This window comes from Saimiri boliviensis, chromosome 9 (assembly GCF_048565385.1).
Source record: "Saimiri boliviensis isolate mSaiBol1 chromosome 9, mSaiBol1.pri, whole genome shotgun sequence".
Taxonomy (NCBI): domain Eukaryota; kingdom Metazoa; phylum Chordata; class Mammalia; order Primates; family Cebidae; genus Saimiri; species Saimiri boliviensis.
In genome coordinates this window covers 83,674,736-83,701,920 of record NC_133457.1, presented here as the reverse complement: position 1 = coordinate 83,701,920, position 27,185 = coordinate 83,674,736, and the positions used below count along the sequence as shown (strand labels likewise).

The 27,185-nt window shown below is 45.4% G+C and overlaps 1 protein-coding gene across 1 annotated transcript in view; it reads left to right on the top strand.

Moving 5' to 3' along the window:
• ISM1 (isthmin 1) overlaps positions 1 to 26,537 on the top strand; it is an 82,626-nt gene extending 56,089 nt beyond the window's left edge. Inside the window, exons 3-6 of the mRNA XM_039479818.2 lie at positions 5,771 to 6,035; positions 14,934 to 15,077; positions 18,681 to 18,770; positions 24,827 to 26,537. Coding sequence (XP_039335752.1) covers positions 5,771 to 6,035; positions 14,934 to 15,077; positions 18,681 to 18,770; positions 24,827 to 25,344 — 1,017 coding nt within the window. The 3' untranslated portion in view covers positions 25,345 to 26,537. The remainder of the gene's footprint in view (positions 1 to 5,770; positions 6,036 to 14,933; positions 15,078 to 18,680; positions 18,771 to 24,826) is intronic.
• Positions 26,538 to 27,185: the final 648 nt, after the last annotated feature.

Genomic DNA, 27,185 nt, shown 5'->3' with positions numbered 1-27,185 from the left:
GCCAAATGGACTCAAAATTAATACAGCTCCAGCCTAGATACGGTCAAAGTCAAAAACCCAAAAGGAGTAAGCCAATAATCTCTTTTTGCCTACTGCCCAGCTGAGTTATTCTATTTCTGCTCTATGCAATCCCTATCTGTTACTTTTCTAAGGCGGCGGGCGGTGAGGGGGTGGCATTTTGGCCCTAAAGAAAATAAAATTGTACTGCATTTCTGGCCTTCTATTTCTGGAATGCCACTGAAGGTCAGTATTGGTCATTCAGAAAGATATTCAAAGAAAGAATAAAACAGCTGCTACCCCTGGGAGCCCCAGGCTTCTGTCGATGTGTACTTGTATGTGTGTGTGTGCGCGCACACGTGCACACACACATACACACCCACACTCCACAGCACTGGCCTCTGCAGCCCCATGCACCACTGCACTTGTGTAAACCAGTTCCCTGGTGGTCCTTTAAAACATGAGGTACTTTCTACAAGGAGGTGATGGTTTCAGTGTTAGTAGCCCTCACCCCTTCCTCAAAGCACTGTTCTTTTGTTGAAATCCACTGGTTTGACACAGGGTGGATTCAGCCCAGCAGACAGCCCTGCTGGTCCCTGCGGGCCCCGTCAAAGCATTCCCTCTCCCTGGGTAGCAGAGTGAAGTCAGGTGAGGAGCCCTTCAGAGGGTCGGCTTCTGCTGCCAGGGCTTCTGGCCTCATCTGCCCCTTCCCCTGGCAACCTGCCTTGGCCCCCACCCGATTCTCCCTAGCTGGAGCCTGGGAGCTGAATGGGAACTTGATACCCACCCTCCGCACCACCCCACCCCTTCAGGCTCTGAAAGTGTTTCCCACGCTCCAGGGCTAAGGAAACAGCCTGCACCTTTCTGAAGTGCCATTGCTAAGCCCATGCAAGAGATCACGTCCCTCCTGGGCCTCTAGACTTTCAGAGTAGGAAATCCTAATAAAAGCCCCAACATCTGCTTCTGTAGAGCGTTTTAACTCCCAGAAGTCAGGCAGCCTCTGTCCCAAGTGAATCAGACATTCCTATTTTAAGACTGGCTTCAAGCTGTGGAAATGAGGAGGGGAAAAAAATGCACAAAATAGAAATGTCCTCAAACTCCTAAACTGAATCTCCATATGAAATTTAAAACAATGTAAGAGGTTGGGTTTTATTGAAAACAAAAATCATTCAGGAAAGAATGTAAATCCCCCAAAACAAGTTAGACTTCAGCTTTGCTGGGTTTTCAGTCTACAGCTGATAGTCAGATAGCAGAGGCAAAAATCTCTGCAATAAATCCATTATTGGGGCTGACTGTATCAGTTCGTTATGACACTAGCTATTCACAGCCAAATATTCTCTTTTTTGGATCAAACTGATATTAGTATTCATTTCAACCAATATACTTATTTCTTTTCTCCCATTAAGAGGAACTTTAAAATAAGCCTTTTTTTCCTTGCACAGGCTTCTTAACATGGCCATAGCCCTCTTGAGTGCCACAAGATACAATCAGAGGTGTTCACTAGGGCTACCGTTGTACGAGCTTCTACTTTTGATTTCCCCTTTCCCTTTTTCTCTAATATACCTTTAGAAGAATGACAAGTCTGGCTAGATAGGAATCAAGACATTTCTACCCAAGATGTGAACCCATGCCCCTATAGAGGCAAGCCTGTTCAGCTCAGATTCTCACGGGGTACTGCTGTCAATATATGGAGGCCGATCGACTTGTGTTTAGGATCACGTACTGCCGTTTAGTCAGTCAGCCTTGACCTCTGTAGCCCCATGCATGTTATTGGGCTTCTCTGTGCCTCAGTGTCCTTGTCTATAAAATTGGAATGACGATACTACCTATAAGTAGCTGTGTAGTATAATACTGCATATAAGTATGATTATGAGGATTCAATGAAGTTATCCATATGAAGTGCTTAGCACAGGGCCCTATATAGGATAAGCTTCCCAGAACTGATAGATGCTGGTTGGTGATGATATTGGAGATGAAGAAGACAGAGGAAATGTATATAAAAATAACTGGGAATCAGAACTGGTTCTGAGATCGGTACTATACCTTACTTGCTGTTTACCTTGGGGCCTTAAATTCTCCAAGCCAGTTTCTGTGCCTGAAAATTGGGTCTAAGTTGTGTAGATGGACAGTAGTGCCTGGACTGGCATTCTGCAAGTCTCAAAGCAGTAACCACAGTTAGCTGGGGCTGCCACCATTGTTCTTACAGCATCAGCGGCTCTGAGAAGAGGGAATTAGATATCTTCCCAGTCCATTTCGTGTTCTTTCCATGGCAGCTGTCGAGGAAGAAGGGGTGGAATGATCTGGATTTAAAACCCTTGTTGGAGACATGTCCTCTGTGCTCCCAAGGAAATCGTTTTCCTCTCTGGAAAATACCTGCCCACTCCTACCAATTTCCACAGATCACAAGGCTTAGAGGACTAACAAGCAAGAAATTTTTCCTGAGTTTGAAGAGCATGGCCTCTGTATTCTCAGTGACATTCGTTTATTATCAGCTAGGCTGAGAATGGTATTGGTTTCCCTATGGGAAGTGCATTTCTGAGCAAGAATCAAGAGTTTGTTTCTAATCGATGTATTAATTTTCAAGAGAAGGAAAGCTGATCAAGGTACATTGGATCTTTTCCTCATTTCCTGATTTTAAACAGAATTTTCCAAATTGGCACTTGTTTTGGACTCTCTTTCTTGGAGCTGGGGAGATTCTGCCAGGAACTGAACTTGAGGCATTCTTTTATCATCATGACTTGAGTGTGGAAAAGTCCAGAAGAAAAAAATATACTAAGACGCTTTGTATTAAGAATGAGAAAGGATGGTAAGATCTAGAGTCTTTGTCAGTTTGGAAATCTGTGCTCACTCCCACATCTGCCGTTCATCACACTGATCATTGTTCAAGACATCTTTATCAAAGGATTCTTTGATGCTAAAAAATATGTAATAAAATGAGAGCGATAGGAAACATCAAATGAGCCCTCGCCATTGGAGAAGTCATTGATCACACTCATTAAGTCTTTTTAATTGGATGCCTATGAAACCTCAGGTTCAAGATTAGATTTCTTCTTTCGATATCAGCATGAGGTTTTTACTTTGTTAACTGTAGGGAAGGGTGGATCCCGAGAGTTGTTTGTTTTATGTTTGTTTTTGTTTTAATTCAGTTGAGGCAGTGGCTAGCAATTAAAGGGAAAAATAAGCCTCTAAGTGTTGAGATTTAGTCGTCGATACAGCTTTTGGACTAAATTTGTATTTTGCTACTCATCGCCTGGCCAGGCAACAAATCTATTTTGTTTGGATCTGAGCAGCAGTTCGGAGAAACAAAAAAAAAAAAATCGTATTGACGGTAATAGCTTGAAACATGAAATTGTTTTTATTCCCAGCTTGGAGAAATTGCAGGGCACGTTTTGTTTAAGCAATCCCTTTGACTCCAGTCTGAATACAAATGGAATACCAAAAGTGTTGGGTGCATTCCCTCTTATCTCCTACCCAGAGACTGATTTCATTACCATAATTGCAGGCTTGCCTGGCTCTTGGCAGCCTCTCCCCTCCAAGACCCTTAATAGCCTTGCAGCTCAGTTGTTCCGTCTCCAGGCAGAGGGAGACGGGGCTGCAGAGAAGAAAGGTTATGTCTCCAAAGGCTCAGTATCGCCCTGCCACTGCCCAGCTTGGCTTGGCTCCACCTGGCTGTGTGCTCCTTGTCCACTTGTCTTCCTAAGCTTCTGTGTGGGTCCCAGTTACCATTACTCTCCGGCAGCCATTCATTCTAACAAATAGCAGTGATAGAAGATGTATGATGTATTCCTTCGCTTTTGTTTCCTTTTTTTTTTTTTTTTTTTTACTTTTGGGATTACTAAACAGCTCTACAATTATTTCCAAATATGCAAGAGATGCCTACAAGACTGCAGGTTCTAAGGGTGGTGGCCTGGCCCTTCTAGGTGTCCCACGACAGAGGAGAAAGGTGCACTTGGCCTGCTGCAGCCTGAGTAGACTCTGGGGTTAAAAGTCACCCTCTTGACCATGTGTCCAGACCCCATAAAACCACATCCCAGGCCCACTGGCTGGGCAGCATCCTTTGAAGTGAGCAGAATTCAAACCTCGCCATTCCTAACACAAAAGGAAGGGGCTGTTCGTCTCAGGGATGGTCACACCCCAGTGTGATTTGGCAGGGCATCTCAGCAACTCTCTCGGATGTCAGGTTAGGGCAAAACTGGAAATGCATCTGCCCAGTACATCTTGGGTTGATTACTTGGAACGCGTGTTTCTGATTCATTTGCACATAACTCATCCAGGGGGTGTTGCAAGAGCTGTGTGATGGCCAAAGGAACCCAGTGCATCTTTTATTATATTTTTTAAACAAGTCTCTCTACGTTGATTGTCTCTTGGAGCCAAGAAACTTTATTCTTCCAGCCCCGTGACAGACTTCAAAATACTTTCGTAAATCTGAGAACAAGTTCTAGCCTTGGCTCCAGGACTGTCTACTCTGACCCTACAGGTTGGTTGAGGAGTGTACAGGCTAGTGATGAACCATGGGATGAAAGAAAATTGTAGCTGGGAAATCCTGGTTTTGAGGAGCTTGTGCTCATGTTTCTATATACCCTGAAGCAACCAGCCCCCACCTGTACCTGTGACCTTGTTGTTTCTTTGATCTCATGAGGGGACAGTAGCTCTGTGACTTACTTTTTGAGAGACAGTGTGGCAAAGTTAGGAAGTGCATAGGCTCTAGAACCAGACTCCCCATGTCTGCCGCTTACTGGCTCTGTGACCTTAGGCAAGTTGTTGATGTCTCCATGCACCAGCTTTCCCTGGCTGTAAAAGTTATCTGGCAATCATCTCAAAACTTAATAGTTTGAGACAATGATCACGGGATTGCTGTGGGTCAGGAATTTGACTAGGACTCAGGTGGGAGAGCTTATCACTGCTCCATGGGGTGTTGGCTAGAGTGACCCAATAGAGGCTGGAAGATCCAAGATGGCCCTACTCACATGACTGAGGCCTCAGAGCTGGGTGTGGGCCAAGGGACCTTGGTTCTCCTCCATGCAGCCTCTCTCTTTACATTGTCTCTATACACCCAATGGTCTAGGCTAGGCTCCCTCACACAGCGCCTAGAACATTCCAAGATAATGAAAATGAAAGCTGTAAGATCTCTGTTCAGACCTGTCACTATTCTACTCCTACCCATTCTGCTGGACAGAGTGAATCACATGACCCGTGTAGATTTCCAGGGAGGGGAAATGGACTCCACGCCTCTCAATGGGAAATGTTGCACACACAAACACGAATGGGAGGTCTTTACGAGAGTTAAATAATATAGGTGGAGCATTTAGTGCAGTGCCTGGTACACAGATCATGTTCATAAATGTTACGTTTTATTATATGATTATTCTAGAATCACTTAAGGAACAAATATAGTACATGTTTATTTCCTGAATGAAAGGCTTCTCAATACCACATGGAGGAGAAACAAACACTCCAGGCTTCACTCTACTCAAATTACTGACCCACATAGCAGTCCAACAGTCGTCGTTTCCAGCTATTAAGTTTTTAGTCATCGGTAAATCAGGAACTCCAGTGATGAATTTTCCCCACCCAACCCAAGGACATGTTCCATCTAGTCGTGGAATTCCTGTGGGCCATCCCTGAAGGTTTTGCATCATGTATCACCCCTAGCTTTCCTTCACAAGGGATGTGTCCGTCATTTCCCTTGGCCCTCTCAGACTTTCTTCCAAGGGTCACGTAGCTCGGAGACTGTTGACTCCACATTGACCCTGGCCTGTTCTGAATTCTTCAGGTCACCATAGAGGTGGTCGACGGTCCTGACTCCGAAGCAGATAAAGATCAGCATCCGGAGAATAAGCCCAGCTGGTCAGTCCCATCCCCCGACTGGCGGGCCTGGTGGCAGAGGTCCCTGTCATTGGCCAGGGCAAACAGCGGGGACCAGGACTACAAGTATGACAGTACCTCAGACGACGGCAACTTCCTCAACACCCCCAGGGGGTGGGACCATACGGCCCCAGGCCACCGGACTTTTGAAACCAAAGAGCAACCAGAATATGGTGAGTTTACTACCCAGTAATATAAAATTGATGGGGAGAATAAATGAGGATGATGCCTTGGACATGGAGCCAAGCAAAAACCCTGCTTACAGCGTGTGGCTTTTGGTCTTCTGTGAGGCATACCTCACAAAGGCTCTGTTCTGCAGAAGCCCCAGGGAGGTACCACCAGCCACATTTTTCTGGAAATACTATAATTTTAAATCAAATCATAATCACTATACCAATTACCCTAGGAGAGAATTTTTTAGGGTCTTTGGGGTTCTTTCTGCCTCCCCCACCCCTCAAATTTTAGTTTTATTTCTAAAAATGAAGAAATTGTCCAATTAACTTCCTTGTATTTTTACTGTAAAAATTCATACTGAAAATCAAGATAGTAAAAGAGATGTGTACGGTAGCTTCCTTTGATCAGGCAACTGTGTCGTGTTTAATATTGACAGTGAAGTAGTCCTTGAGAATTCACACGAACATGTGTGTCCCAGGTTTTTAAAGTAAGCCCTCCCCCAATAAATTTTAAAACTCCAAGTTGGGACTTCTGGATTCCTGTTTTTGGAGTAGGATAGGTGAGGTAACACCTTCCAAATTCAGTGAGTTAAAATAATAAAAGTTCATTTCTCACTTGAGTTGGGATGGGAGACAGGGTAGGAGAACTCAGCTCCACTCAGTCATTCAGGGATCCAGCCTCCTCCCATTTTGGAGCTCCACCAACTGTTAGGGCCTGAGAGTTATCCTCTGGATGTTCTGTGTCCAGCTGGCATCCAGGGAAAGAAAGGGAGCCTGGAGAAGGAACACACACTCTTAAGGCCCTCAGCCTAGAGGTGACACACATCAGATCTATTGAAATTCCATTGGGAAGACCTGGTCATATGGCCCCACTTCAGTGCAAGGGAGGCTAGGAAATGTATTCTATGTATGTCCAAGAAAAAGAGGACACCAATTTAGCAAGCATCTGGCCAGACTTAGTGGGGAATCAAGCAGTTTGTTATAAGAATGTTTAATGTCTTACAAGTGCACCCATCATCATGATGTTCTTGTGGCTTCACCATCAGTGGACTTGGAGTGAGCAGTATATGAGGAGGATAGCTTGTCTCCTACCATTTGCATTTTTCAACAGAAAGACCGATTGTATATTAGAGAGTCATTTCTTCTCATTAATAGAGAATTCTAAGCAACTTGCAAAACAGCAAGACAAAAATATTTTTTGCTACATCACCAGTTGTTCAGCCAACATTTATTAAGAGCAAGTGTTGTGTCCAACAATATATTGGGTACAAAAATAAGGAAGGCATGGTTTGTCCCCAAAATAGATCTCACCCATCTGTGGACCAAGAGAAAATTAACCAATAGAGCAAAATAGTGCCATGGTGGAGACATGCATCAAGTGCTAAGGGAACAGAAAGGGAATTCTACATCCCTTCCAGCAAGGGGGCTCATGAAACCTTCACCTTTCCCAGAGGAAGTCAAGTTATCTGCGTTCCAGGAGGAAGGACTTGGGATATTAGCCAACATTTAAATAGTACTTACTATGCACTAGTCCCTGTTCATGGCATTTCACATATATTATTTCATTTATTCAACTCTCTGAGGCAGACACTCCACTTTACAGATGGAAAAGTTAAGCAACTAGATCTGGAGGGCCAAGACCTGAGGCTCACCGCAGGCAGTCTGGATCCAGGGTCTGTCCTCTTGACTACTATACAATTCTGCCTTTCTGGGGGAAAACAGTAGCTTACCCCTTAGGACAGTAGAAGGATCTAGAAATGAGTGCTTAGGTTGGAAGATAGGAATGGGAGGAAAAGATGAGTGCCATTGATGAGAGAAGCACAGAGGATTGCTTGATGCCAGCCTGAGATTGCACAGGGTTGGTGGCTTCAGCTGTTTGCCCAGCCCGTACAGAATATTGTTTCTAAGAGTACAGCCCAGACATCTGACATCAGAATCCTTCAGCTGCATGTTTAAAAATGCCAATCCTGGGCCCCAACCCCTTCCCTACATACCAATAGTCCTCAAAGTGTGGCCTCCAGAACCAGCACCACTAGCATCACGTGGAAACAAGCTAGAAATGCGTATGTTTCAAGTCTGACTCCAGACCTACTGAGTGAGACACTCTGGAGTAGGACCCATAAATCTGTTTGAACATGCCCCCCAGGCACTCTGCTGCATTGGGCACCTCTGTTTGAAATGAATGGTTCTCCACCTTGGTTACTCGTTATACTCACTTGGGGAATTTTTTGAAATCCTGATGCCTAGATCTCTCTCCAGACCAACTGAATTGGGATCTCTGGGTATGGGTCCCAGGCATCATTGTCTTTTAAGGCTCCAAGGATGACTTTAGTGTGCAGCCCAGGATGAAGGCCACTGTCTCCATCTCCTGAATGAGAGAGTCTAGGAGTGAGACCTGGAGTCTGTTGTTTGCATCTTTATTTCTACCCTTTTTCAGTCAAGGTCACCAGATCATTCTCATGCACACTGAAGTTTGAAGACCACCACTAGAAACAACTTTTTCATCTGAACTTTACAGAGTACAGTTTGCTGAATTTATGAGCATTCAGAATACCCCCTCTATTTCCATCTTGAGCCTAGAATTTGCTTCTCCTGGGGCAGTTACTGTGGCTACCTCAGCAACCCTCACCCCTAGCCTCCTAGATTTGGAGTACCATTTTGCTCCCGCACCAGGAGCTCACAGTATGCCAGGGTCATGGGGAAGTTCCCATCTTGTATTGTTTCAAAGTACCTTCTAGTATCTTCCCCATGATTAGACTGGACATAGAGATTGCTGCTTTATAAAGTCATGTTATGTACAGTACCTCTAAAGCAGTGCTTCTCAGAGTCTCATGTGCACATAGATAACCCCAGAGGCTTGTTAAAATGCACCTTCAATGCAGTAGGTATAATAAAAGGGCAAAAGCTTGAGTGAAGCTGAGACTGTCCTTCCTCTGACTACACTTTTAGCAGCAAAACTCTAAGCCCATTGTAGGTGCTCAGTGGCATTTGGCGGAATGAATGAAAGAGTGATCATTGCTTTTCATGATAGCCTACAAAGAACGTGTGATTTCCAGAATTCCATACAGCATCAGATAAAGAGATTCCCCTTTTTCTTTCTATTTATTTATTTTTATTTATTTATTTATTTAAAGACACAGGGTCTCACCCAGGCTGGAGTACAGTGGTGTGATCATAGCTCACTGCAGCCTCCAACTCCAGGGCTCAAGCGATCCTCTCACCTCAGCCTCCCAAAGTGCTGGGATTTTTATCCCACAGGCCCACTTTTATTTCAGTCAACAGGAAACGTTGAGCAATTTCTACATATTTATCTCTATATTGGGTGTTATTGTGGAGGAAACAGAGAGAGAACCCATCACCCAGGAAGTGGAGGTTCATGCAACAGCAAAGCAGGGCAAGTCACAGTATCTCGGGGCTTACAGCCTTGTCTGAGACAGGCTAAAATGGCCACAGGAGCTGGCCTTTGTGGAGGAGGTAGATCTCAGAGTTTTGAAGGTAGAATTTTCTAATATTTGTCAGCAAGGAGTATTTCTAAAAATCCTATATGAAATAAATAGGATACAATGGCATCTGTAGAATGAATTACAAAATACTCAACAGAGAACAGACATACCTTGTGATGATGAAAACACAGATGTGATGATACCCTGAATCAGCTCAACTGTGCAAAGTATGTGTTTGAGATGCTGCATTTTAAATCCCTTCTGTGTAGATACTTGGGGTATCCAGGGCAAAGAGAGAGTTCCAGATAAATATTTTTTTGTCTAACAGTAGTGTACCATTTCCACAATTGTTTAGAGAAGCTCACATAATGAAATTACATAGGTACTGCTTATTGTTACTTGGGTTACGACTCAGTTCTTTAAAATTCTCTAACTGGTCGTGATCCTATTTTAAGAGAAAATTTCACAGTGATTTTTTTTTCAGAGGTTTTTCTTTGTAAAGTCGCATTATGGCCACATAAGTGGGTATCTTAAAGACAGAGCAATTTGGTCCAGAATCAAAGCTGCTAGAATACCAAGCTAGGGAACAGGATGTGGTGAGAACAGACAGATGTCAGATCTAATTCCAGCTCTGCCAAGTTTGGGCTGTGTGACCTTAAGCAAGTACCTTAACCTCTCTGAGCCTCAGTCTCCTTGTCCATAAAAAGAGGATGTTTCCTCCTACCTCACAGGGTTATTGTGGGAGTTAAGTCAGTAAATAGACAGGGCAGCTGATTAAAGCTAGCCCTCAGTAGTCAGTAGGCACTGTCATCTAGGATTAATGGTGCAGGTTTGCTAGTGGCCAAGTCAAGACCCAAGTCACTTCAGTTGCCCCACCAGTATCACTGGCCCACAGAACTCTAGTGCCCGAAACTATGGAAGGACGACTTTAAAACACTAGGAGCATCCGTGAAACCCAGCTCTCAGCCCGCTGCACTGGGGCTATTTTTATCTCCTCTTTGAGTTATTTGATGTCATGGCCATGCTCTGTCAAAGCACCATATAAAAAATGCTCCCAGGAACAGTATTTTCCTGCTGTTGTCATTATCCTTGCAGTTAAGCTACTCACATTCATTTTCTGCTCTGAGCAGTGGTCCATGGTAGGTGAGCAACTAAGAACAGGCTTGTCTGAATACAGCAAAAGGAACACTGTCCTCAATGATTTATACTCATCAGAAATTCCCTTCTGTTCTTTGAAGACATTAAACAAATAGAAATCCTCAAGAGGAGGGTCTTTGCTGAGACATTGATGTGGGCCTGTGTGCTGAGAGAGCTTCAGGGGAGTGAGCTCACATACACATACACACTTCTTCCTAGGAGGTAGTTTCACTTCATTGCCAGCCTCAATAGGAATAATTCACCACATGGCAAGTTCTATGCCTAACTTCGGGGGACTCGTATGAAAAAAATGTTTGGAAATAAAATGGCTTTGTGGGTATTTAAAATAAAGACATGGAGAAAGCCACGTACTGCAATAATAAATCCCTGATGGCTTCAGAGTCTGGTAGCTATCTAGAGAGCATATTTTAGGGAGGATTTTATGGGGTATTTGTAAGAGTTAGCTTTTGCTGCTTAGAAAACCACCTCCAAGCCAGCATGGTGACACATGTCTGTAATCCCAGTACTTTAGGAGGCCAAGGCAGGAGGATTGCCTGAGGCCAGGATTTCAAGGCTAGCCTGGGCAACATAGTGAAACCTCGTCTCTACAAAATTTTTCTAAAGAACTTGGCCAGGCATGTTGGCACATGCCTGTAATCCCAGCTACTCAGGTGACTGAGGTAGGAGGATTCCTTGACCCCAGGAGTTCAAGGCTGCAGTAAGCCATGATGATGCCTCTGCACTCCAGCCTAGGTAACAGAGTGAAACCCCAGAACAGCTACAAAAAAAAAAAGAAGGAAAAAAAAGCCACCCGCAAAATTAAAGGAGTGAAAGAGTTATCTCTCTTTCTCATGAATCCATGGGTTGTCTGGACTCTTCTGGTCTGAGCTGGCTTGGCTGGGGCTGAATGGTCTGGGCTGGATGGTCTAGGCTGGCCTCACTCACAGTGAAAGGTGCCCAGCTGTGTAGATGCTGTGTTGAGATGGCTGGGGCCTCTCTCCATTGGTCCCTCCCCCTCCAGGAGGCCAGCCTGGGCCCTTCACACTTGGTGGATGAGTTCCATGCAGCAAGAGGGAATGCGTGGATCCTTTGTATACCCCAGCTGGCATCCTATTTGCTATTATCCCATTGGCCAAAGCAAGTCATGTGGCCTGTCTGGAATCAGTCTGAGAGGTAAATAGCCAAGGGGGTGGCTTTGGAAAGAGGAATTATAGGCGTGATTTTTTAACATAACCTGGCACAATATTAATATTTCATAATTTAGATCCAAGAGACTATAACAGGAAATCACCTCATGCAGGGATTCCAATGCAAGTCTTACAATGAGTTTAATGCTGAAATCTCAAAGTTCAGGGATGATGCCTCTTCAAATTTGCTCTCTACGTTGTGATAGTGGAGAGGCCAGGCTGCATGAGATTTCTGGATAGTGGAGGTCCCTTTGCTTTTGCAAAACCAAGGATACCTCTTGGCGTCCTTCCTTGGGTTGTGTCTTATGCTGGTACCCACTGCACAGGTGATGGGAACTCTACCTAAGAGATTTAATAAGATTTCTTCTGACTTACTCATTTCCCCCTTTTTATAAGTATAAAAACATTATAATCTTTACTTTTACCTTTTTTTTTTTTTTTCTTTTTTGAGACGGAGTTTTGCTCTTGTTACCCAGGCTGGAGTGCAATGGCGCGATCTCGGCTCACCGCAACCTCTGCCTCCTGGGTTCAAGCAATTCTCCTGCCTCAGCCTCCTGAGTAGCTGGGATTATAGGCACGCACCACCATGCCCAGCTAATTTTTTTGTATGTTTAGTAGAGATGGGGTTTCACCATGTTGACCAGGTTGGTCTCGATCTCTCGACCTTGTGATCCATCCGCCTCGGCCTCCCAAAGTGCTGGGATTATAGGCTTGAGCCACCGCGCCCGGCCACTTTTACCTTTTTTTTTAGCTGTTATTCCCTTTAACAAAATCTGGCCTGAGCAATGTGTGCAGGATATGACTGGGGGCACGCTCATGTGTGTGTGACCTGCTGTACCTGGATGCTTCTCTGACAAGCGTGCAACTGTGTGCTTGTTCCCGGCACCACTCTGGTGCTCTTGGGGCAGTGACTGAGAGATACCAGACTGCAAAGTTCTCAGTGGGAGCAGCGACTGCCCCTACCTCAGTGGTTTCTCTGTCCAGAAGCAACTTGTCTCTCCAGTCCTACTGTGTGACACCTAATGAGGTGGTAGAGATGGAAGAAGCTAACACCAGGGAAGGCAGCCTCATTTCCTGACACAGAGCGCTAGTTTCAAATATCTGCTTAGATGTGCGGTTGGAAAACCATTTCTTAGAAGAAAAATTCTTTTTTGGGGATTGGGAGGAAAATAGATGGGACCCTGGGAAAGGGGGCAGGTCAGGTGGGAGCAAGATCTCCACTCAGAGTTAGGGAGGGGGACGCAATCATGAAATCCATCCCCCACCATCCAGCTCCTTCAATCTCTCGTAGTGGACTGAGGAGGCTCCACAGCCCTGTGTTTGCCTGAGGCACGTTCAGAGTGAACACCACATAAACAACAGCCTGGAAGGCTGGCACGGGCCCACAATTCAGGTAGAAACATGTGTGGACTACATTCCTGTCAGGCCTATGTAATAACCATCACCACGACCTGTTATGAACAGAGGGCACTCCCTCCCGGCAAGGGGCATGCTTGTAGCTCCACACTTGGCACCGGCAGAGACCCCAAGGCCATAGGAAGATCTGGGTAAAGCAGGAGAAACTGTTGCAGAGCAGAGATGCTGCAGAAAGAATCATGCTTTAGAGAGCAAGGGCTTGGTGCTAGAGCCCTGCTTTCCTCTCTGTTAACCCAATGACCTTGAACCAGGCACCCTACTATTTCAGGACTTTACTTTTGATAAGAGGAAGTCAGTTTGATAGGTGTATTAGTCTGTTCTCATACTGCTCATAAAGACATACCTGAGACTGGGTAATTTATAAAGGAAAGAGGTTTAATGGACTCACAGTTCCACATGGCTAGGGAGGCCTCACAGTCACGCGGAAGGCAAAAGAGGAACAAAGGGATGTCTTACATGGCGACAGGCAAGAGAGAGCTTATGCAGGGAAGCTCCCATTTATAAAACCATCCGATCTCATGAGACTTACTACCACAGAAACAGTATAGGGAAACTCCCCCATGACTCAGTTATCTCCACCTGGTCCTGCCCTTGACACATGGTGACAATTACAATTCAAGATGAGATTTGGGTGGGGACACAGAACCAAACCATATCAGTAGGCTACCAACCTCTCCCACACCTCTCCCAAGCCCCTCTATTTCCTGGCCTAGTTTTCCTTTTTGCACACCACTCATCAATTTCTAACATGCCATCTAATTCACTTATTTTTTTTGTGTTTATTGATGATTGTTTCTATTTTCTCACTAAAACATTAGTTCCACCAGGGCAGGGATCTTTGAAGGTTTTACTTAATGGTGTATCTCATATACCTAGAATTATGCCTGACATATAGAAAGGGCTCAATAGGTAATCACCAGATGGCTGTTGAGTAATGACCTTGAGGTCATTTTTAGCTTCACCATTAATATACCGATAATCTGTTGCTGCATGTAGCAAACTATCCCAAACTCGGTGGCTTAAAACAAGAACCATTTATGATTTCTCATGATCCTGTGGCTCAGCAGTTCAGGCAGGGCCACAGGGTAGGTACTCTGCTCCTGGCGGCACCAGCTGCATTCAGTTGTCCACTGGGAAGGGCTAGAAGGCTCGAGAAGGCTTTGTTCACATGTGTGGCATCTCTGTGGTCCTTCATGTGACTCCTCTCTTTCCATGTGATGTCCCATAAGCATCTTTCACAGTGACTGGCTTCCCCATAGCAAAGGCCAGAAGCTGCTAGGCCTTAAGGTCAAATAGGTTCTCCTCTCTCTCTCTGTCTGTCTGTCTCTCTCTCTCTCTCTCTCTCTCTCTCTCTCTCTCTCTCTCTATGTCAGTGAGTGGCTAAAAGCGCAGAGAAGGAAGGAATTGATGGTGGTTCCTTTTGGAAACTGCCTAGCATATTATCCCATGCTATGCGATTGTATGCATTTTCTGGGCACCTTCTAGGGATGTACAGATCACCACAGTGCCCAAAACCTCCTTGCCGTCACAAATCTGATCCCTAAATAAGCCCTGGAGCCATAAGCCTTTTAGCTCCAGCTGAAAGGTCCCCTCCAGCAGTCCCCTCCAAGAACAAGAATGATAGAAGTGAGTAATTGACAGGCTGCTTGATGGGGAGGGAGATTGTGGGATTCTTTGGAGCAAAGCTGATGACCATCTCCCTGGCTGTCTTCCAGATTCCACAGATGGTGAGGGTGACTGGAGTCTCTGGTCTGTCTGCAGCGTCACCTGTGGGAATGGCAACCAGAAACGGACCCGGTCTTGTGGCTACGCATGTACCGCGACAGAATCAAGAACCTGTGACCGTCCAAACTGCCCAGGTGTGTTTACCTGGGTGTGTAGCTCCAAGTTCAGGGGGAAAGCTTTTTAATGTATTATTAAAAACTTGGTGAAATTGTCTTTTTAAAAGATGTAACTATTTTTTCTAATAAGACTTCTGACCAGAGTGAGTCAGGAGATAATTGATGAGCTGAATGGATTTTCTGAGTCTTATCCACAATTGCAGTGGCTGTGACCTAAAAGACAATGCCACATTGTACTTATTTAATTTAAAGGAGGGACTCGGGTTAGACTGGGTTTTTGATGTGGGATTTGTTGTGCCTTGAAGAGACACACAAAGGCAGACACTCATGGTCTGATCTGATGAGGCAGCCAGGATGAGAGGCTTGACAACCCTCTACAGGAAAAAGACACCATTAGCCCCACTGGTGGTAATACCGGAGAGTTGCCAAAGGCTCCCAGGAGCACAACCTGGGGCATGTTTGTAGTTAACTTTCACTTTACACTACATTGTCAGTGCTTCAGAAACTAAACTCATTGCATACTTGGTAAGGGGTCATATTGAAGGTCAACAGTAATTGTGACTGACTATAGCAGTGCAGTGGTGATCAAACTATGGCCAGGTCTGGCTTGAGACCTATTCTTTTGTGGCCCCATACATTTTTAAAATGCTGTGAAGAGAAGAAGAAAGAGAAGAGAAGGAGGAGGAAGAAGAAAAGAAAGAAAATCAAGGAGGAAGAAAAGAAGGAGGAGGTGGGGACGGAGGAGGAGGGGGAGGAGGCAGCTGCAACCAAGACCATATGTGACCCACAAAACTTAAAATATTTACACTCTGACCCTTTACAAGAAAAGCTTAGTAACGCCTGGTGTATTTCCCATTGCCAGGTAGAATACCAGCCTAAAATAATAACCTAGAGCCTTTCAAGAAACCACACATTCCAAATGGCTTCAGCTGAAAACAATTTCAGAGACAGAAAATCTGATCTCCGCACCCCAGACTTCCTTTTTCTACCTCTAGACACTCTGTTCTCCAAACAGAGACATTTGGAACAAAGGAGAAATGAAAGCACAAAGGTGTTTCTGCGGAGAGGGAGGAAGAATCAGATTGGAATGAATGTGTATGTTAGCAAAATGTTTGGTTATCAAGCAAATGTTTCTACAGCCCCCTAGAAAACAGGGCTGATGGCCGGGCACAGTGGCTCACATCTGTAATCCCAGCGCTTTGGGAGGCTGAGGCAGGCAGATCACTTGAGGTCAGGAGTTTGAGACCAGCCTGGCCAACATGGTGAAACCCCATCTCTACTAAGAATACACAAATTAGCCGGGCGTGGTGACGGGGGTCTGTAATCCCAGCTACTGAAGAGGCTGAGGCAGAAGAATTGCTTTACCCTGGGAGGCAGAGGTTGCAGTGAGCTGAGATCATGGGAGCACTGCACTCCAGCCTGAGCGACAGAGTGAGATTCCGTCAAAGGACGGAAGGAAGGAAGGAAAGGGAGGGAGGGAGAGAGGGAGGGAGGGAGGCCTGAGCAACAGAGCGAGACTCTGTTGAAGGGAGGAAAGAAAAGGAAAGGAGAAGAGAGAAGGAGGAGAGGAGAAGGGAGGGGAGAGGAGGGGGGAGGGGAGGGGAGGAGGGGAGAAGAGGAGAAGGGAGGAGGGGAGAAGAGGTGAGGAGAAGAGGGAGGAAGGAAGTTAGGAAATGAGGCTGAAATGCAGGAAGTGGCGGTTCTGGCTCCATGACAGCCACGCAGATGGATTTCGAAACAGTAGAGTAACCATTACAGTGCTTTTCCTGACTTTCCCCTGCTCATGAGAATGAGCTGAGTTGGAAGCCTGGCAGGTGGGATTTGGATGTGTAGAAATAAGCAATAAATAATAATGATAGGAGGAGGAGGAAGAGGATAATGAAGGGGAGAAGAAGAATATGAAGGAAAAAGAAGATGATGAAGGTAAAAAGGTGAGACAAAAGAAGATAAAGGCGAAGAAGAAAAAATAAAATAGATGATGATGAAGAAGATTTTTGAGTACTTAACTATCAAGCAAATGTCTAAAGTCCATACAGGTATTATTTTGTTTAATTTTTCACAGTAACTATGAAATAGGTATTTATGATTGTGCCCATTTGACAGCTATAGAAACTGAGGCACAGAGGATTAACTTGCCTAGAGTCACACAGACAGCACGTGATCAAACTGGAATTTGAATCTAGACAGTCTGATTACAGAGTTCATATTCTTAATGATTAAACTCTTTGTTCTTCACCAAGAGAAGGGTGTCAGGATCAGCCACACGTGGACACAGACAGCATTTGAAGTCCAGGTTTGGGGGCTTGTCTGTTGTTTTCTCTTCCAGAGCTCACATCCAGACTCAAGGTGGTAGATTTAGATATCTTGTCAGGGGAAAGCTCCCCTCTGCCTCCATTTACAAATGTTTCCTTCTTGATTTCTGTCACCGTGAAGAGCTGGGTGGCCAGCAGCCCTCTTCGTACCTTTTTTTCTTGTCTGTCCTTGCCTTTCTTCCGTCCTTTCTGCCTCTCAGTTCCTGGCTATTCCAGCTTTTCTGGCTCCTTTGGAACATGAGGGGTTTCCTTTTCCAGGCTCTCTTTCATTGTTTTATTTGTTGATTCTCAGCTTTCCTGGAAAGAATCATGGGGCACAGTCTCCCTGGCCTGGCAGTTACAACGCTGTGAAAGTTTGTTCTGTAGGTCAACCCTGCAAATAAGTTTGAGGTGCCTCACATAAAATCAGAGAGAGCCCCTTAAAAGAAATCAAGTCAGGGAAACCGGCAGGCAAGGCCAAGGCTCACCAGCAAATGTTACCACAGTGCTGCGCTCCCTCCTCTTCTTACTGCTTTACTATGTACCAGATTGCAGTTTGTAAAGGAAGCTTGGTTAGGGGTGGTAGTTTGAGTGAGCCAAGAAGTTTGAGTGGAGCTGGGTTCCGTTCCTCAGAGCAGATTATGAGAAGCCCAGCTTTTACTTTCTGAAGCATCATCAACAATGCTAAGTGTCCGAGAATCTGAGATAGCGCATCTCGGCTATGCCTTATAGCATCCCCGGTGAGCTAGGCTAGTAATGAGCTAGACAAATATTCAAGGAAAAACTATCACCTAACACTTCCCACTTACTGCTCTATGTACTTTCTTTACATACAACTCATTTCATTATTTCAACTCTAGGAGGTAGGGCAATTAGTTCTCCCCATTTACAGATGTGAAAACTGAGGCACACAAAAGTCAACTGGCTACCCCAAGGTCACGTGGCTAGTAATGATTTGAACTCAGTCAGTCAGTCATTAAGAACAAGATATTAACCACTACGTTCTACTGCCTCTGGTTTAGTTTGTCACCTTGACCCCATCCTGACATGTGTCCCCCACTGCTCAAAACCCCATCCCCAGGCCTCAGTTCCTAAGGACTCATTCAGGCACATTTGGATCTGATTTCATGCTGCCAGTGGTATCTGGGGTTTTAATATAGTTTCTTAACTACTACCTGCTTTTTACTGTTTCCTCTGTTGGCAAGTTTCTGCCCGTGAGTAGTAATGAATACAAAAAAGGCTTTGTTCAGGTGTATTTATTATTTTATTGTGGGGGGGAGATAACTTTTTCCATATAATGATGGAAAAATGAGCTCTTGTCTATGTTTAGGAATTGAAGACACTTTTAGGACAGCTGCCACTGAAGTGAGTCTGCTTGCGGGAAGTGAGGAGTTTAATGCCACCAGACTGTTTGAAGTTGGTAAGAAGGTTTTTTTTTCCTTTTTAATCCAAATATTGACTTAGTGCCTGGGAGATTCCTTTTGCCTTTGCAATGCCGTCCTTGGATCCACGTGAATGTTTCATTTTCCTTTTCTGGGGTCCAGTGCTCCCAACATGTGTCTTGCTTACTGAATATACTTCAAGAGAGAGAAATACAATCCTGTGCCTCCTACACCAGACCACCGGACCGAGCGCTTCTGTGTTCACTCTGCTGTATGCGCAGCCTTCACAGCCAGAGGCAGAGGGGACCACTCTCTCCTCTTAGCACAGAATAAGCCCATAGCAGGGGCTCAAGCCATATGGAATCTGTTCTTACTCAGGCTTCATTAAGCGTCCTCAATAAAATCAAGAAAAGGTACCCCCGGTTCTCCAGCAGAGATAGGGAGGAAAGGAAAGAGGGAATTTTCTCAAAATGTTGCACCTCCAACCCCTGCAAGAATTTTTCATCAATCTTTGGTACATTCTGCTACTTGTCCAGTAGAAAATGCTAGAGCAAATGCAATAAGCATGAACCAAACAAAATGGAAAGTGACTCTTCAGGCACAAGGTGCAAGCTTACTTTTTAAAAATAGCTTTATATGCTTCTCTGTATATGTAAGGATTGTAGAAGGGTAAAATTCCTTCTCCTCCATTTCTTTTAACCACGTAAAGGTTCTTAACGTAGCCTCTTCACATCTGCCCTGCCTTCTCAGTCAAAATGTAGCCGTCCTGAGTCCTTTTTTTTCATAGCCCAACTATTTGGGAGCTAATTTGATGAAGAAATATGTTCTTCAAATGCCTATTGGGACCAGGTAAGCATCTAAGTAGAACACGTCTAGAATAAAAAGAAAGAAAAATAAGAAAGTGTGGAGGGAACAAATGGTGCCAGCACTATGATGAAAAGAAAATGTGGCTGGGCACAGTGGCTCACACCTGTAATCCCAGCACTTTGGGAGGCCAAGGCGGGTGGATCACCTGAGGTCAGGAGTTTGAGACCAGCCTGGCCAACATGGTAAAACCCCATCTCTAGTAAAACTACAAAAATTAGCTGGGTGTGGTGGCAGGTGCCTTTAATCCCTGCTACTCAGGAGGCTGAGGCAGGAAAATCACTTGAACCCAGGAGGTGGAGGTTGCAGTGAGCCAAGATGGTGCCATTGCACTCCAGGCTGCACAACAAGAGTGAAACTCCATCTCAAAAAAAGAAAATGAAACAGCTACAGTGTCGGGGGCAGCAGAGAATGGTAGGATCTGCAACGAAATGAACAGCTTTGTCCAAAGGGATCAGCCGTGATGTGGCCACCTTGGAATACCCACTCAGTATTGCCAGATATTCTGCGTTTCTAAGAGAGGCCTGAAATCTTGATTTTCTAAATTATATCTTAATTTTTTTCATGCTTGATGGAATTTTATTTTAAAAACAAATCTGATCAGAAATGTCTATGAGCCAAACTGGATACAGTTTGGAAATTCAGTGTCACTAGGGCCTCCACCTCACCCCCCCAATTTCTTCACATACACATGATCAAATTACATTTAACAGGTGCCGTCTGCAAATACAATGCATTTGGTTGAAAAACAGAAATGTCTTTAAAGGCAAGACTTTGACATAAAGTGGTAGAACCTTAAAGGCAGTCTTCTGAGATGGAAAGTTTCTCAGGCCTCCTATCACACCCTTCAGGCAGGCAGCTTCTAGCTGTTTTACAGAATGCATCCTAGATGCACAAGGCCACACCAGCGTGTGGCTAAGGCCACCAGAGCTGTGTAGACATGGTGTCTCAGTCAGAGGCCAGGCAGGAAAGAATATGGCACGCTCAAGTTAGGTAACTGAGGAGCCTTTGGTGAAGGACTGCTCGCAAAGGTGCAAATTGCATGGAAGGACTGAACTTAAGGTACAAGGGGAGTAGAAAGATTGAACTTTCATTTTCTCAGTGACTGCTCAGAGGGGAGGCCACAGCCTGTCCCTGCTGGCAGCACCTGGACACTGTTGGGTGTGCCCTCTAGGTTCCCTCCCACTCAGTCCTCTTTGCTTTGAGAGAAATGCTATTTTTATGCCCAAATTAGAGACAAGAAAACTGAAGCACAGCAAGGTGAAATACCTCACTCAAGTCTCAGAGCTCCTGAAAGTTGGGTTGCAGTTCAATCCCAGGCTGTTTAGCATGTGATCCCACACTCCTTGTCTTTCGCCAGGACTTTCTGAGTTCATGAGAGATGTCCCATTTTTCTCTTCCTCTTTTACTGACGAGTACCCAAAGCCCTCTTGCAAGCTGCCCCTCATCCTGACCGTATGATTTCCGCCCACAACACTGCCAGCCTCCCAGGCTCCTGGGTCAGAGCTGGAGTCACTTCTGATGTCTTCCTCTCTTTACTCCAAAGTTCACCAGCCACCAAGGCCTGGCAGCTCTAACTCTCTGACTGCTTTTGATCCCAGAGTATCTCACCTGGACCCTCCCCATTATTATCAGCACTGAATTCATTTTCTTACTGCACAGCTCCGTGCGTAACTCACTATCACTCACAAACCTTCCACAGTGCCTTCTGAACCAGCCTAAACTGAAAAAGCCTAAACTGGTAAGATCTGATACCAGCAATCTTATATTCCTATACCTTCTGCTCCCATGAAGCTAAATAGGTCATGCTCCAGCCCCAGACATCCCCAGCAGTTTTCTTCCTGCCTAACCTTAGTTTGCACCATGAATGCTTACCTGGACAGCCTTCCCTTACCCTCCTCCATCTATGCTGTTGCAGTCTGTGTCCATTAGGGCCCTCTAAGACCCAGACACCAAGATAGGATTAGACATGCAAGAGATTTTTTGAGAAAACTCCCAGGAAAGATAAAGAGGAAAGCAGCAGGACTAAGCAGGGAGACCTTTCAGACCGAGGTGCAGGAAGAGAGGAAGGCTCAGCCATGCTGACTGGAAATCCCAGCAAAAGTTGCCTGTTGGAGGAGCCCTTGTCGGGTGGGCCCACTACCATGTTCGGTTATTGGCCAAGAGCAGCCAGAGGGTGGATAGGGCCTTGATGTTAAAATTACAATAGATCCAAAGGTGTAACCTGGAGGCTGCCAGTCAGCAAAGCACCCACAGCGGGTTCCCTTGTAGGAGCTCTGAGCAGGACACTTGTGGCTGTCACACAACCTTGACATTCCTCAGAAACAGCCTGGTGTTTCACATGCTCCTTGAAGCACCCCTGACTTGCCCTGCCAGAAATGAGGTGGCGTTTTTGGACATTCCTGGGGCTTTTTGCCTTTGCCTCCCTTAACGCACCCCACATTCCAGCACAGATTTGCCTCATCTTACCCACCCCAGCTCACTGGGCTGTCAGTGACCAGCCCACATCCCTCCACCCACAGCATGTCCCTGCACCTCCAACTGGCAGCCCCTGTGTGCCTTTGCCTGAGGTCTTTCTCTGGCCCAGAGCCCAGCTGCCCGTGAATGCACAGGGCATTGCTAGCTGGAAGTCCAGGAGCAGCCCCGTCAGTGATGAATGGGAGCCAGTGCATAAAAACTCAGCTCCCCATCAATAAAAACAAATCTGGACTCAGTAAGGAGAGGCTTTATTCAAAGGATGATTACAGGGAGGTGGGGGATGTTATCTCCCTATTATTGCAATGGAATGAACTCTGTGACCGTAAGATCTGCAAGCATCTCAGGGGTTAGGCAAAGAGCGTTTTCTTTTACAGAGGAGTAAATAAGGGCAAGTGGGATGAAAGAGTTGCATGATCAGAGAGTAGATGGAAGAATGCTATACCCTGAAGCCAGCCTCTTTCCGACCCTTGAGGAGAGGCTGTGCTGGCTTAGGCTAAGGATGGGCCGAAGTCCAGGGACCTAGGTGAAGGAGAGAAGCCTAATCAAAGTTTGGTTAAGATGCATTTTGTCACCTGGGCGTGGTGGCTCATGCCTGAAATCCCAGTACTTTGGGAGGCCGAGGTAGGTAGATCACGAGGTCAGGAGTTCAAGACCAGCCTGGCCAACATAGTGAAATCCCATCTCTACTCAAAATACAAAAATTAGCCGAGCACAATTGCAGGCGCTTGCAAGCCTGTAATCCCAGCTACTCTGGTGGCTGAGACAAGAGAGTTGCTTGAACCCCGGCGGCAGAGGTTACAGTAAGCCAAGATCATGCCACTGCACTCTAGCCTGGGCAACAGAGACTCCGTCTCAAAAAAAAAAAAAAAAAAAAAGATGCATTTTTTTTCCTGATCAATCAGTGAGGACAAGCAGGTTTTTAGGCAAAGAAAGGGAATTTGTGCTTCTGGCCTTGTCACAGGTGAACAAAGTGGACATCCATGAGTCTTTTCTAAGTCTTTTGGGGAAAGGGCTTTTTTGCAGTAAGCTGTTTTCCAGAATGCAGAAGGGCTGGGGGACTCCTAACTTCACTGTTTTCCAGGATCACAGGGCTTGGGTAAAGTTTGACATTGTCTCTGATAGGAAAATGCTGAAGCGTGTTCTATGCGCAGTTTCCCAGATCCCAACGGGAGCAACCAGTTCCTTGCAGTGGTTACTTGTTTGTTCCACACCCTGTATTAGCTGCTCTCCCTTCTCTGTCTCATTCCCCTGCTCCCCTTCCTGTTTCCTGGAATCACCTCCCAAAGAATCATTTTCACTGGAATCATTTTGTCTCAGGGTCTAGGGTAACCCAAACTAAGACATTCACTAAACCTGAGACTCACTAAACCTGAGGTCCTGGACTCGGATGACTGAGGGACCACGAGGTCACCCATGAGTGAAAGGATCAAGTAGGAGTTGTGCTGAACTGGGGACCTCTGCCCTGTCCACGGAGGGGTCACCATTCACCTGTTCACAGGGTCAGTTGCTCCCATAGGAGAATGCAGGAGCAGCATAGATCAGTCTTCTGGTTTTTCATATAAAGCCAGGAATCCACATTTATAATTGGAATAACCTCATTTTTAAATATTGGCAACTAATCAATTTTTTTTAAATACTGAAAGAACCAAACACAACCCCTCTGGGGGTAGATTTTGACCCAGGCCTACAGGTGACTGGCCTGTGACCAAAATCCTAAGCTCCCTAAAAGTAAGTGCCCCGGGCCCCTTCCTCTTTGAGGCACCTTGCCATGTGAACTTGCAGACAGTGATGGTTACACACCTAAGGTTAAGAGATTGGGGGAACCAGTCCATGGGTGCAAAATCAAAACTGAGTCCTATAAATCTTCCTTTGGGGCCTTTTCCATCACATCACCCTTATTTATTTATTTTATTTTATTTTTATTTATTCTATTTTATTATTATTATTATTTTTCTTGTCAGAGTCTCACTCTGTCACTCAGGCTGGAGTGCAGTGTCACGATCTCGGCTCACTGCAACCTCTGCCTCCCAAGTTCAAGCAATTCTCCTGCCTCACTAGGATTGTAGGCATGTGCCATAGTGCCCGGCTAATATTTTGTAATTTTAGTAGAGATGGGGTTCCACCATGTTGGCCAGGCTGGTCTCAAACTCCTGACCTCAGGTGATCCACCTGCCTTGGCCTCCCAAAATGCTGGGATTGCAGGCATGAGCCACTGTGCCTGGCCTCATCACTTATTTAGAGAGGAGATTCAAATAATTCTGAATTCTTACGTTTGTTAGGAGTGATAATCATGTCATGGTTATCTAGGAAAATAGTCCTCTTTTTTGTAGATGCTTACTAAAATTTAGGGATAACATTATATATTTCCACGAAATTTTTTAAAAGATAAAGCAAATATAATGATAGCTAAATCCAGGTGATGAAGTATGGATAGTCATTGTATACGAATATTCTCTTTACTTTTCTGTGTGTCTGAAAATTTTATAACATAAAGTGGGGTGTTGAGAGGAAGTGTTATGAGTAAAGAAGTTCCCACATTCAAGGGAGGTGAGAAAGGCCATCCCCCTCTGGTGGTTCCAGGGGGCTGCAGAGGTTTCTGGCTCCAGGAGAGGAGTCGTGGACTTTAAGGAATTGTTGACTTTAGTGTTCTCCTGTGGGCCCTAGGAGCAGCCTGGCGTCACATGCTCCTTGAAACCCCTCCTGTGGGCCAGCTGTGCATGCGGTGAGAGGGTTTCTTTTTGGCCTTTTCCAGACACGGACAGCTGTGAGCGCTGGATGAGCTGCAAAAGCGATTTCTTAAAGAAGTACATGCACAAGGTGATGAATGACCTGCCCAGCTGCCCCTGCTCCTACCCCACTGAGGTAGCCTACAGCGCGGCCAACGTCTTCGACCGCATCAAGCGCAAGGACTTCCGATGGAAGGATGCCAGCGGTCCCAAGGAGAAGCTGGAGATCTACAAGCCCACGGCCCGGTACTGCATCCGCTCCATGCTGTCCCTGGAGAGCACCACGCTGGCGGCGCAGCACTGCTGCTACGGTGACGACATGCAGCTCATCACCAGGGGCAAGGGGGCAGGCACGCCCAACCTCATCAGCACCGAGTTCTCCGCGGAGCTCCACTACAAGGTGGACGTCCTGCCCTGGATTATCTGCAAGGGCGACTGGAGCAGATATAATGAGGCCCGGCCTCCCAACAACGGACACAAGTGCACAGAGAGCCCTTCGGATGAGGACTACATCAGGCAGTTCCAAGAGGCCAGGGAGTATTAAACAGACGGATGAGATGGAGGACGCCGCCTCTGGTTCTGGAGCACACACGAGCTGCGCTGACCTGCTGTCAGGCGCCGAGACCGTCTTAGCCGCGGTCGTGTGTATTTGTATATACCACATGGGTATTTCCCATACATTGCGCTAGGGGCGTGCGCCACGCCCGGGGGACTGCCCAGGGAAGCCGCCCTCGCCGCCGTCTGCAGAGCTCCTTGGAAGTGCGCCTGGGGAGCGATGTGGGCAGGAGGATGGGGACAACTCGGAAGCCAGAAGAACCTGGAAGCCACAGTGGGTGCGACTCAATTCACACCCGGATCCAGAGTGTCCAAGAGAGGCGAAGGGGGATAGAGACTGAGTTTGTAAACGTTATAAGCAGTTTTTATATATAACTTATTTAATACAAATGTGACTTAAGCGTAACCTTTTCTCTGGAGTTGTGAAACTAATCACTTCTGTGAGAGATCAGAGAGAAAGAGACTTAGGGAAGTGGAAGAGAAAGGGAATTTTGCAATGATTTCTTTAAAACATAACGCAACGGAAATATATCAAAACACGTATGCGTCCACCTTAAACCAAATGTTGTTTAGTCATGAGGCACCTTGCTGGAGTCTCAGATTCTAAAACACTCTTGCCTCAGACTGAGTAGGGAATATGGTATTTTAGGGACAACGCCGAGGATTGGTTTTAAGTAGGCTTTAAAATAAAGGATCAATATTACCATAATACTGTCATTCTACTAAACGGCCCCAAAATGGTAGAATTTCCGCTCATGTCTTAGCAGATTCAGAAGACTGCAGCAAGTTCCGACATAAAAACAGGAAGTAGTACTTTTCCAAGGAAAAACAGCAAAACAAATAGGAAAAAGACCGGACCTCATTTCACCTATTTAAATACTATTTTAACAATTTTTTTCTCCACCAATATATTCCCAGTAAATAAATATAAAAAAAGGTGGCGGGGGGTGGGGGTCAAGTCTGGGAAATCTTAATTTTTTTTATATTTTAAGCAAAGAACAAAACTGCATTATTTTTGTAATGTATTTATTGAGTCACTGATTATTGTGCATCAAGCAATTGTTAATATGACCTGGTCCTATAGGGTGGAACTTAGGGAAAATAAAGTTGGTTCTTACTCAGTATTTTACTTTGCAAAACTCCAAGAAAAGAGAGTATATAATAAAATCATGATAAAATGTGTTACCTGAATCCTTCATTTATGATACAAATGCCGTAAATAGCTGGTGTGAAGCAAGGCTTCATGGTAGGGGAAAGAAAATGTCAACCTAGGTGGGAATAAAAACCTCATTCATTGATTGACATGATTGTGGGTGGTGTAAGCTATGGCATCTTTGACACCAGTAACGTCTACCCAACTCCCAGGAGGCCAAGGCCCATTGACACATGTGTGACTTTTTGCTGGCCCAGACCTAAGAAAGCCAAGCCAGAACAAAGGCATAAGACAGCCCAGTTGAGCAGGGCTACTTCCACAGAAAATTCTGCAGTTACAGTCATAAGTAGAACTACTCATCATGCAAAGTATTCCTTTTCCTGATGAGAAAAACCAAAGCTCAGAAAACACAAGGCACATTGAAGCCATCTTTCATTTCCTAGCCTAGTATTCTTTCTACCGTAGCACATTTTTGAAGTCCTTACATGCCTGGGATCTTTGGCATTCCTAACGCCACCCTTAAGTTATACTGAAACAATTCTATTCTTATGAAAAAGCTTTTTACCAGTCATTTACACTTCTTTTTTATTTTTTAAGACAGAGTCTCATTCTGTTCCCCAAGCTGGAGTGCAGTGGCATGATCTCGACTCACTGCAACCTCTGCCTCCTAGGCTCAA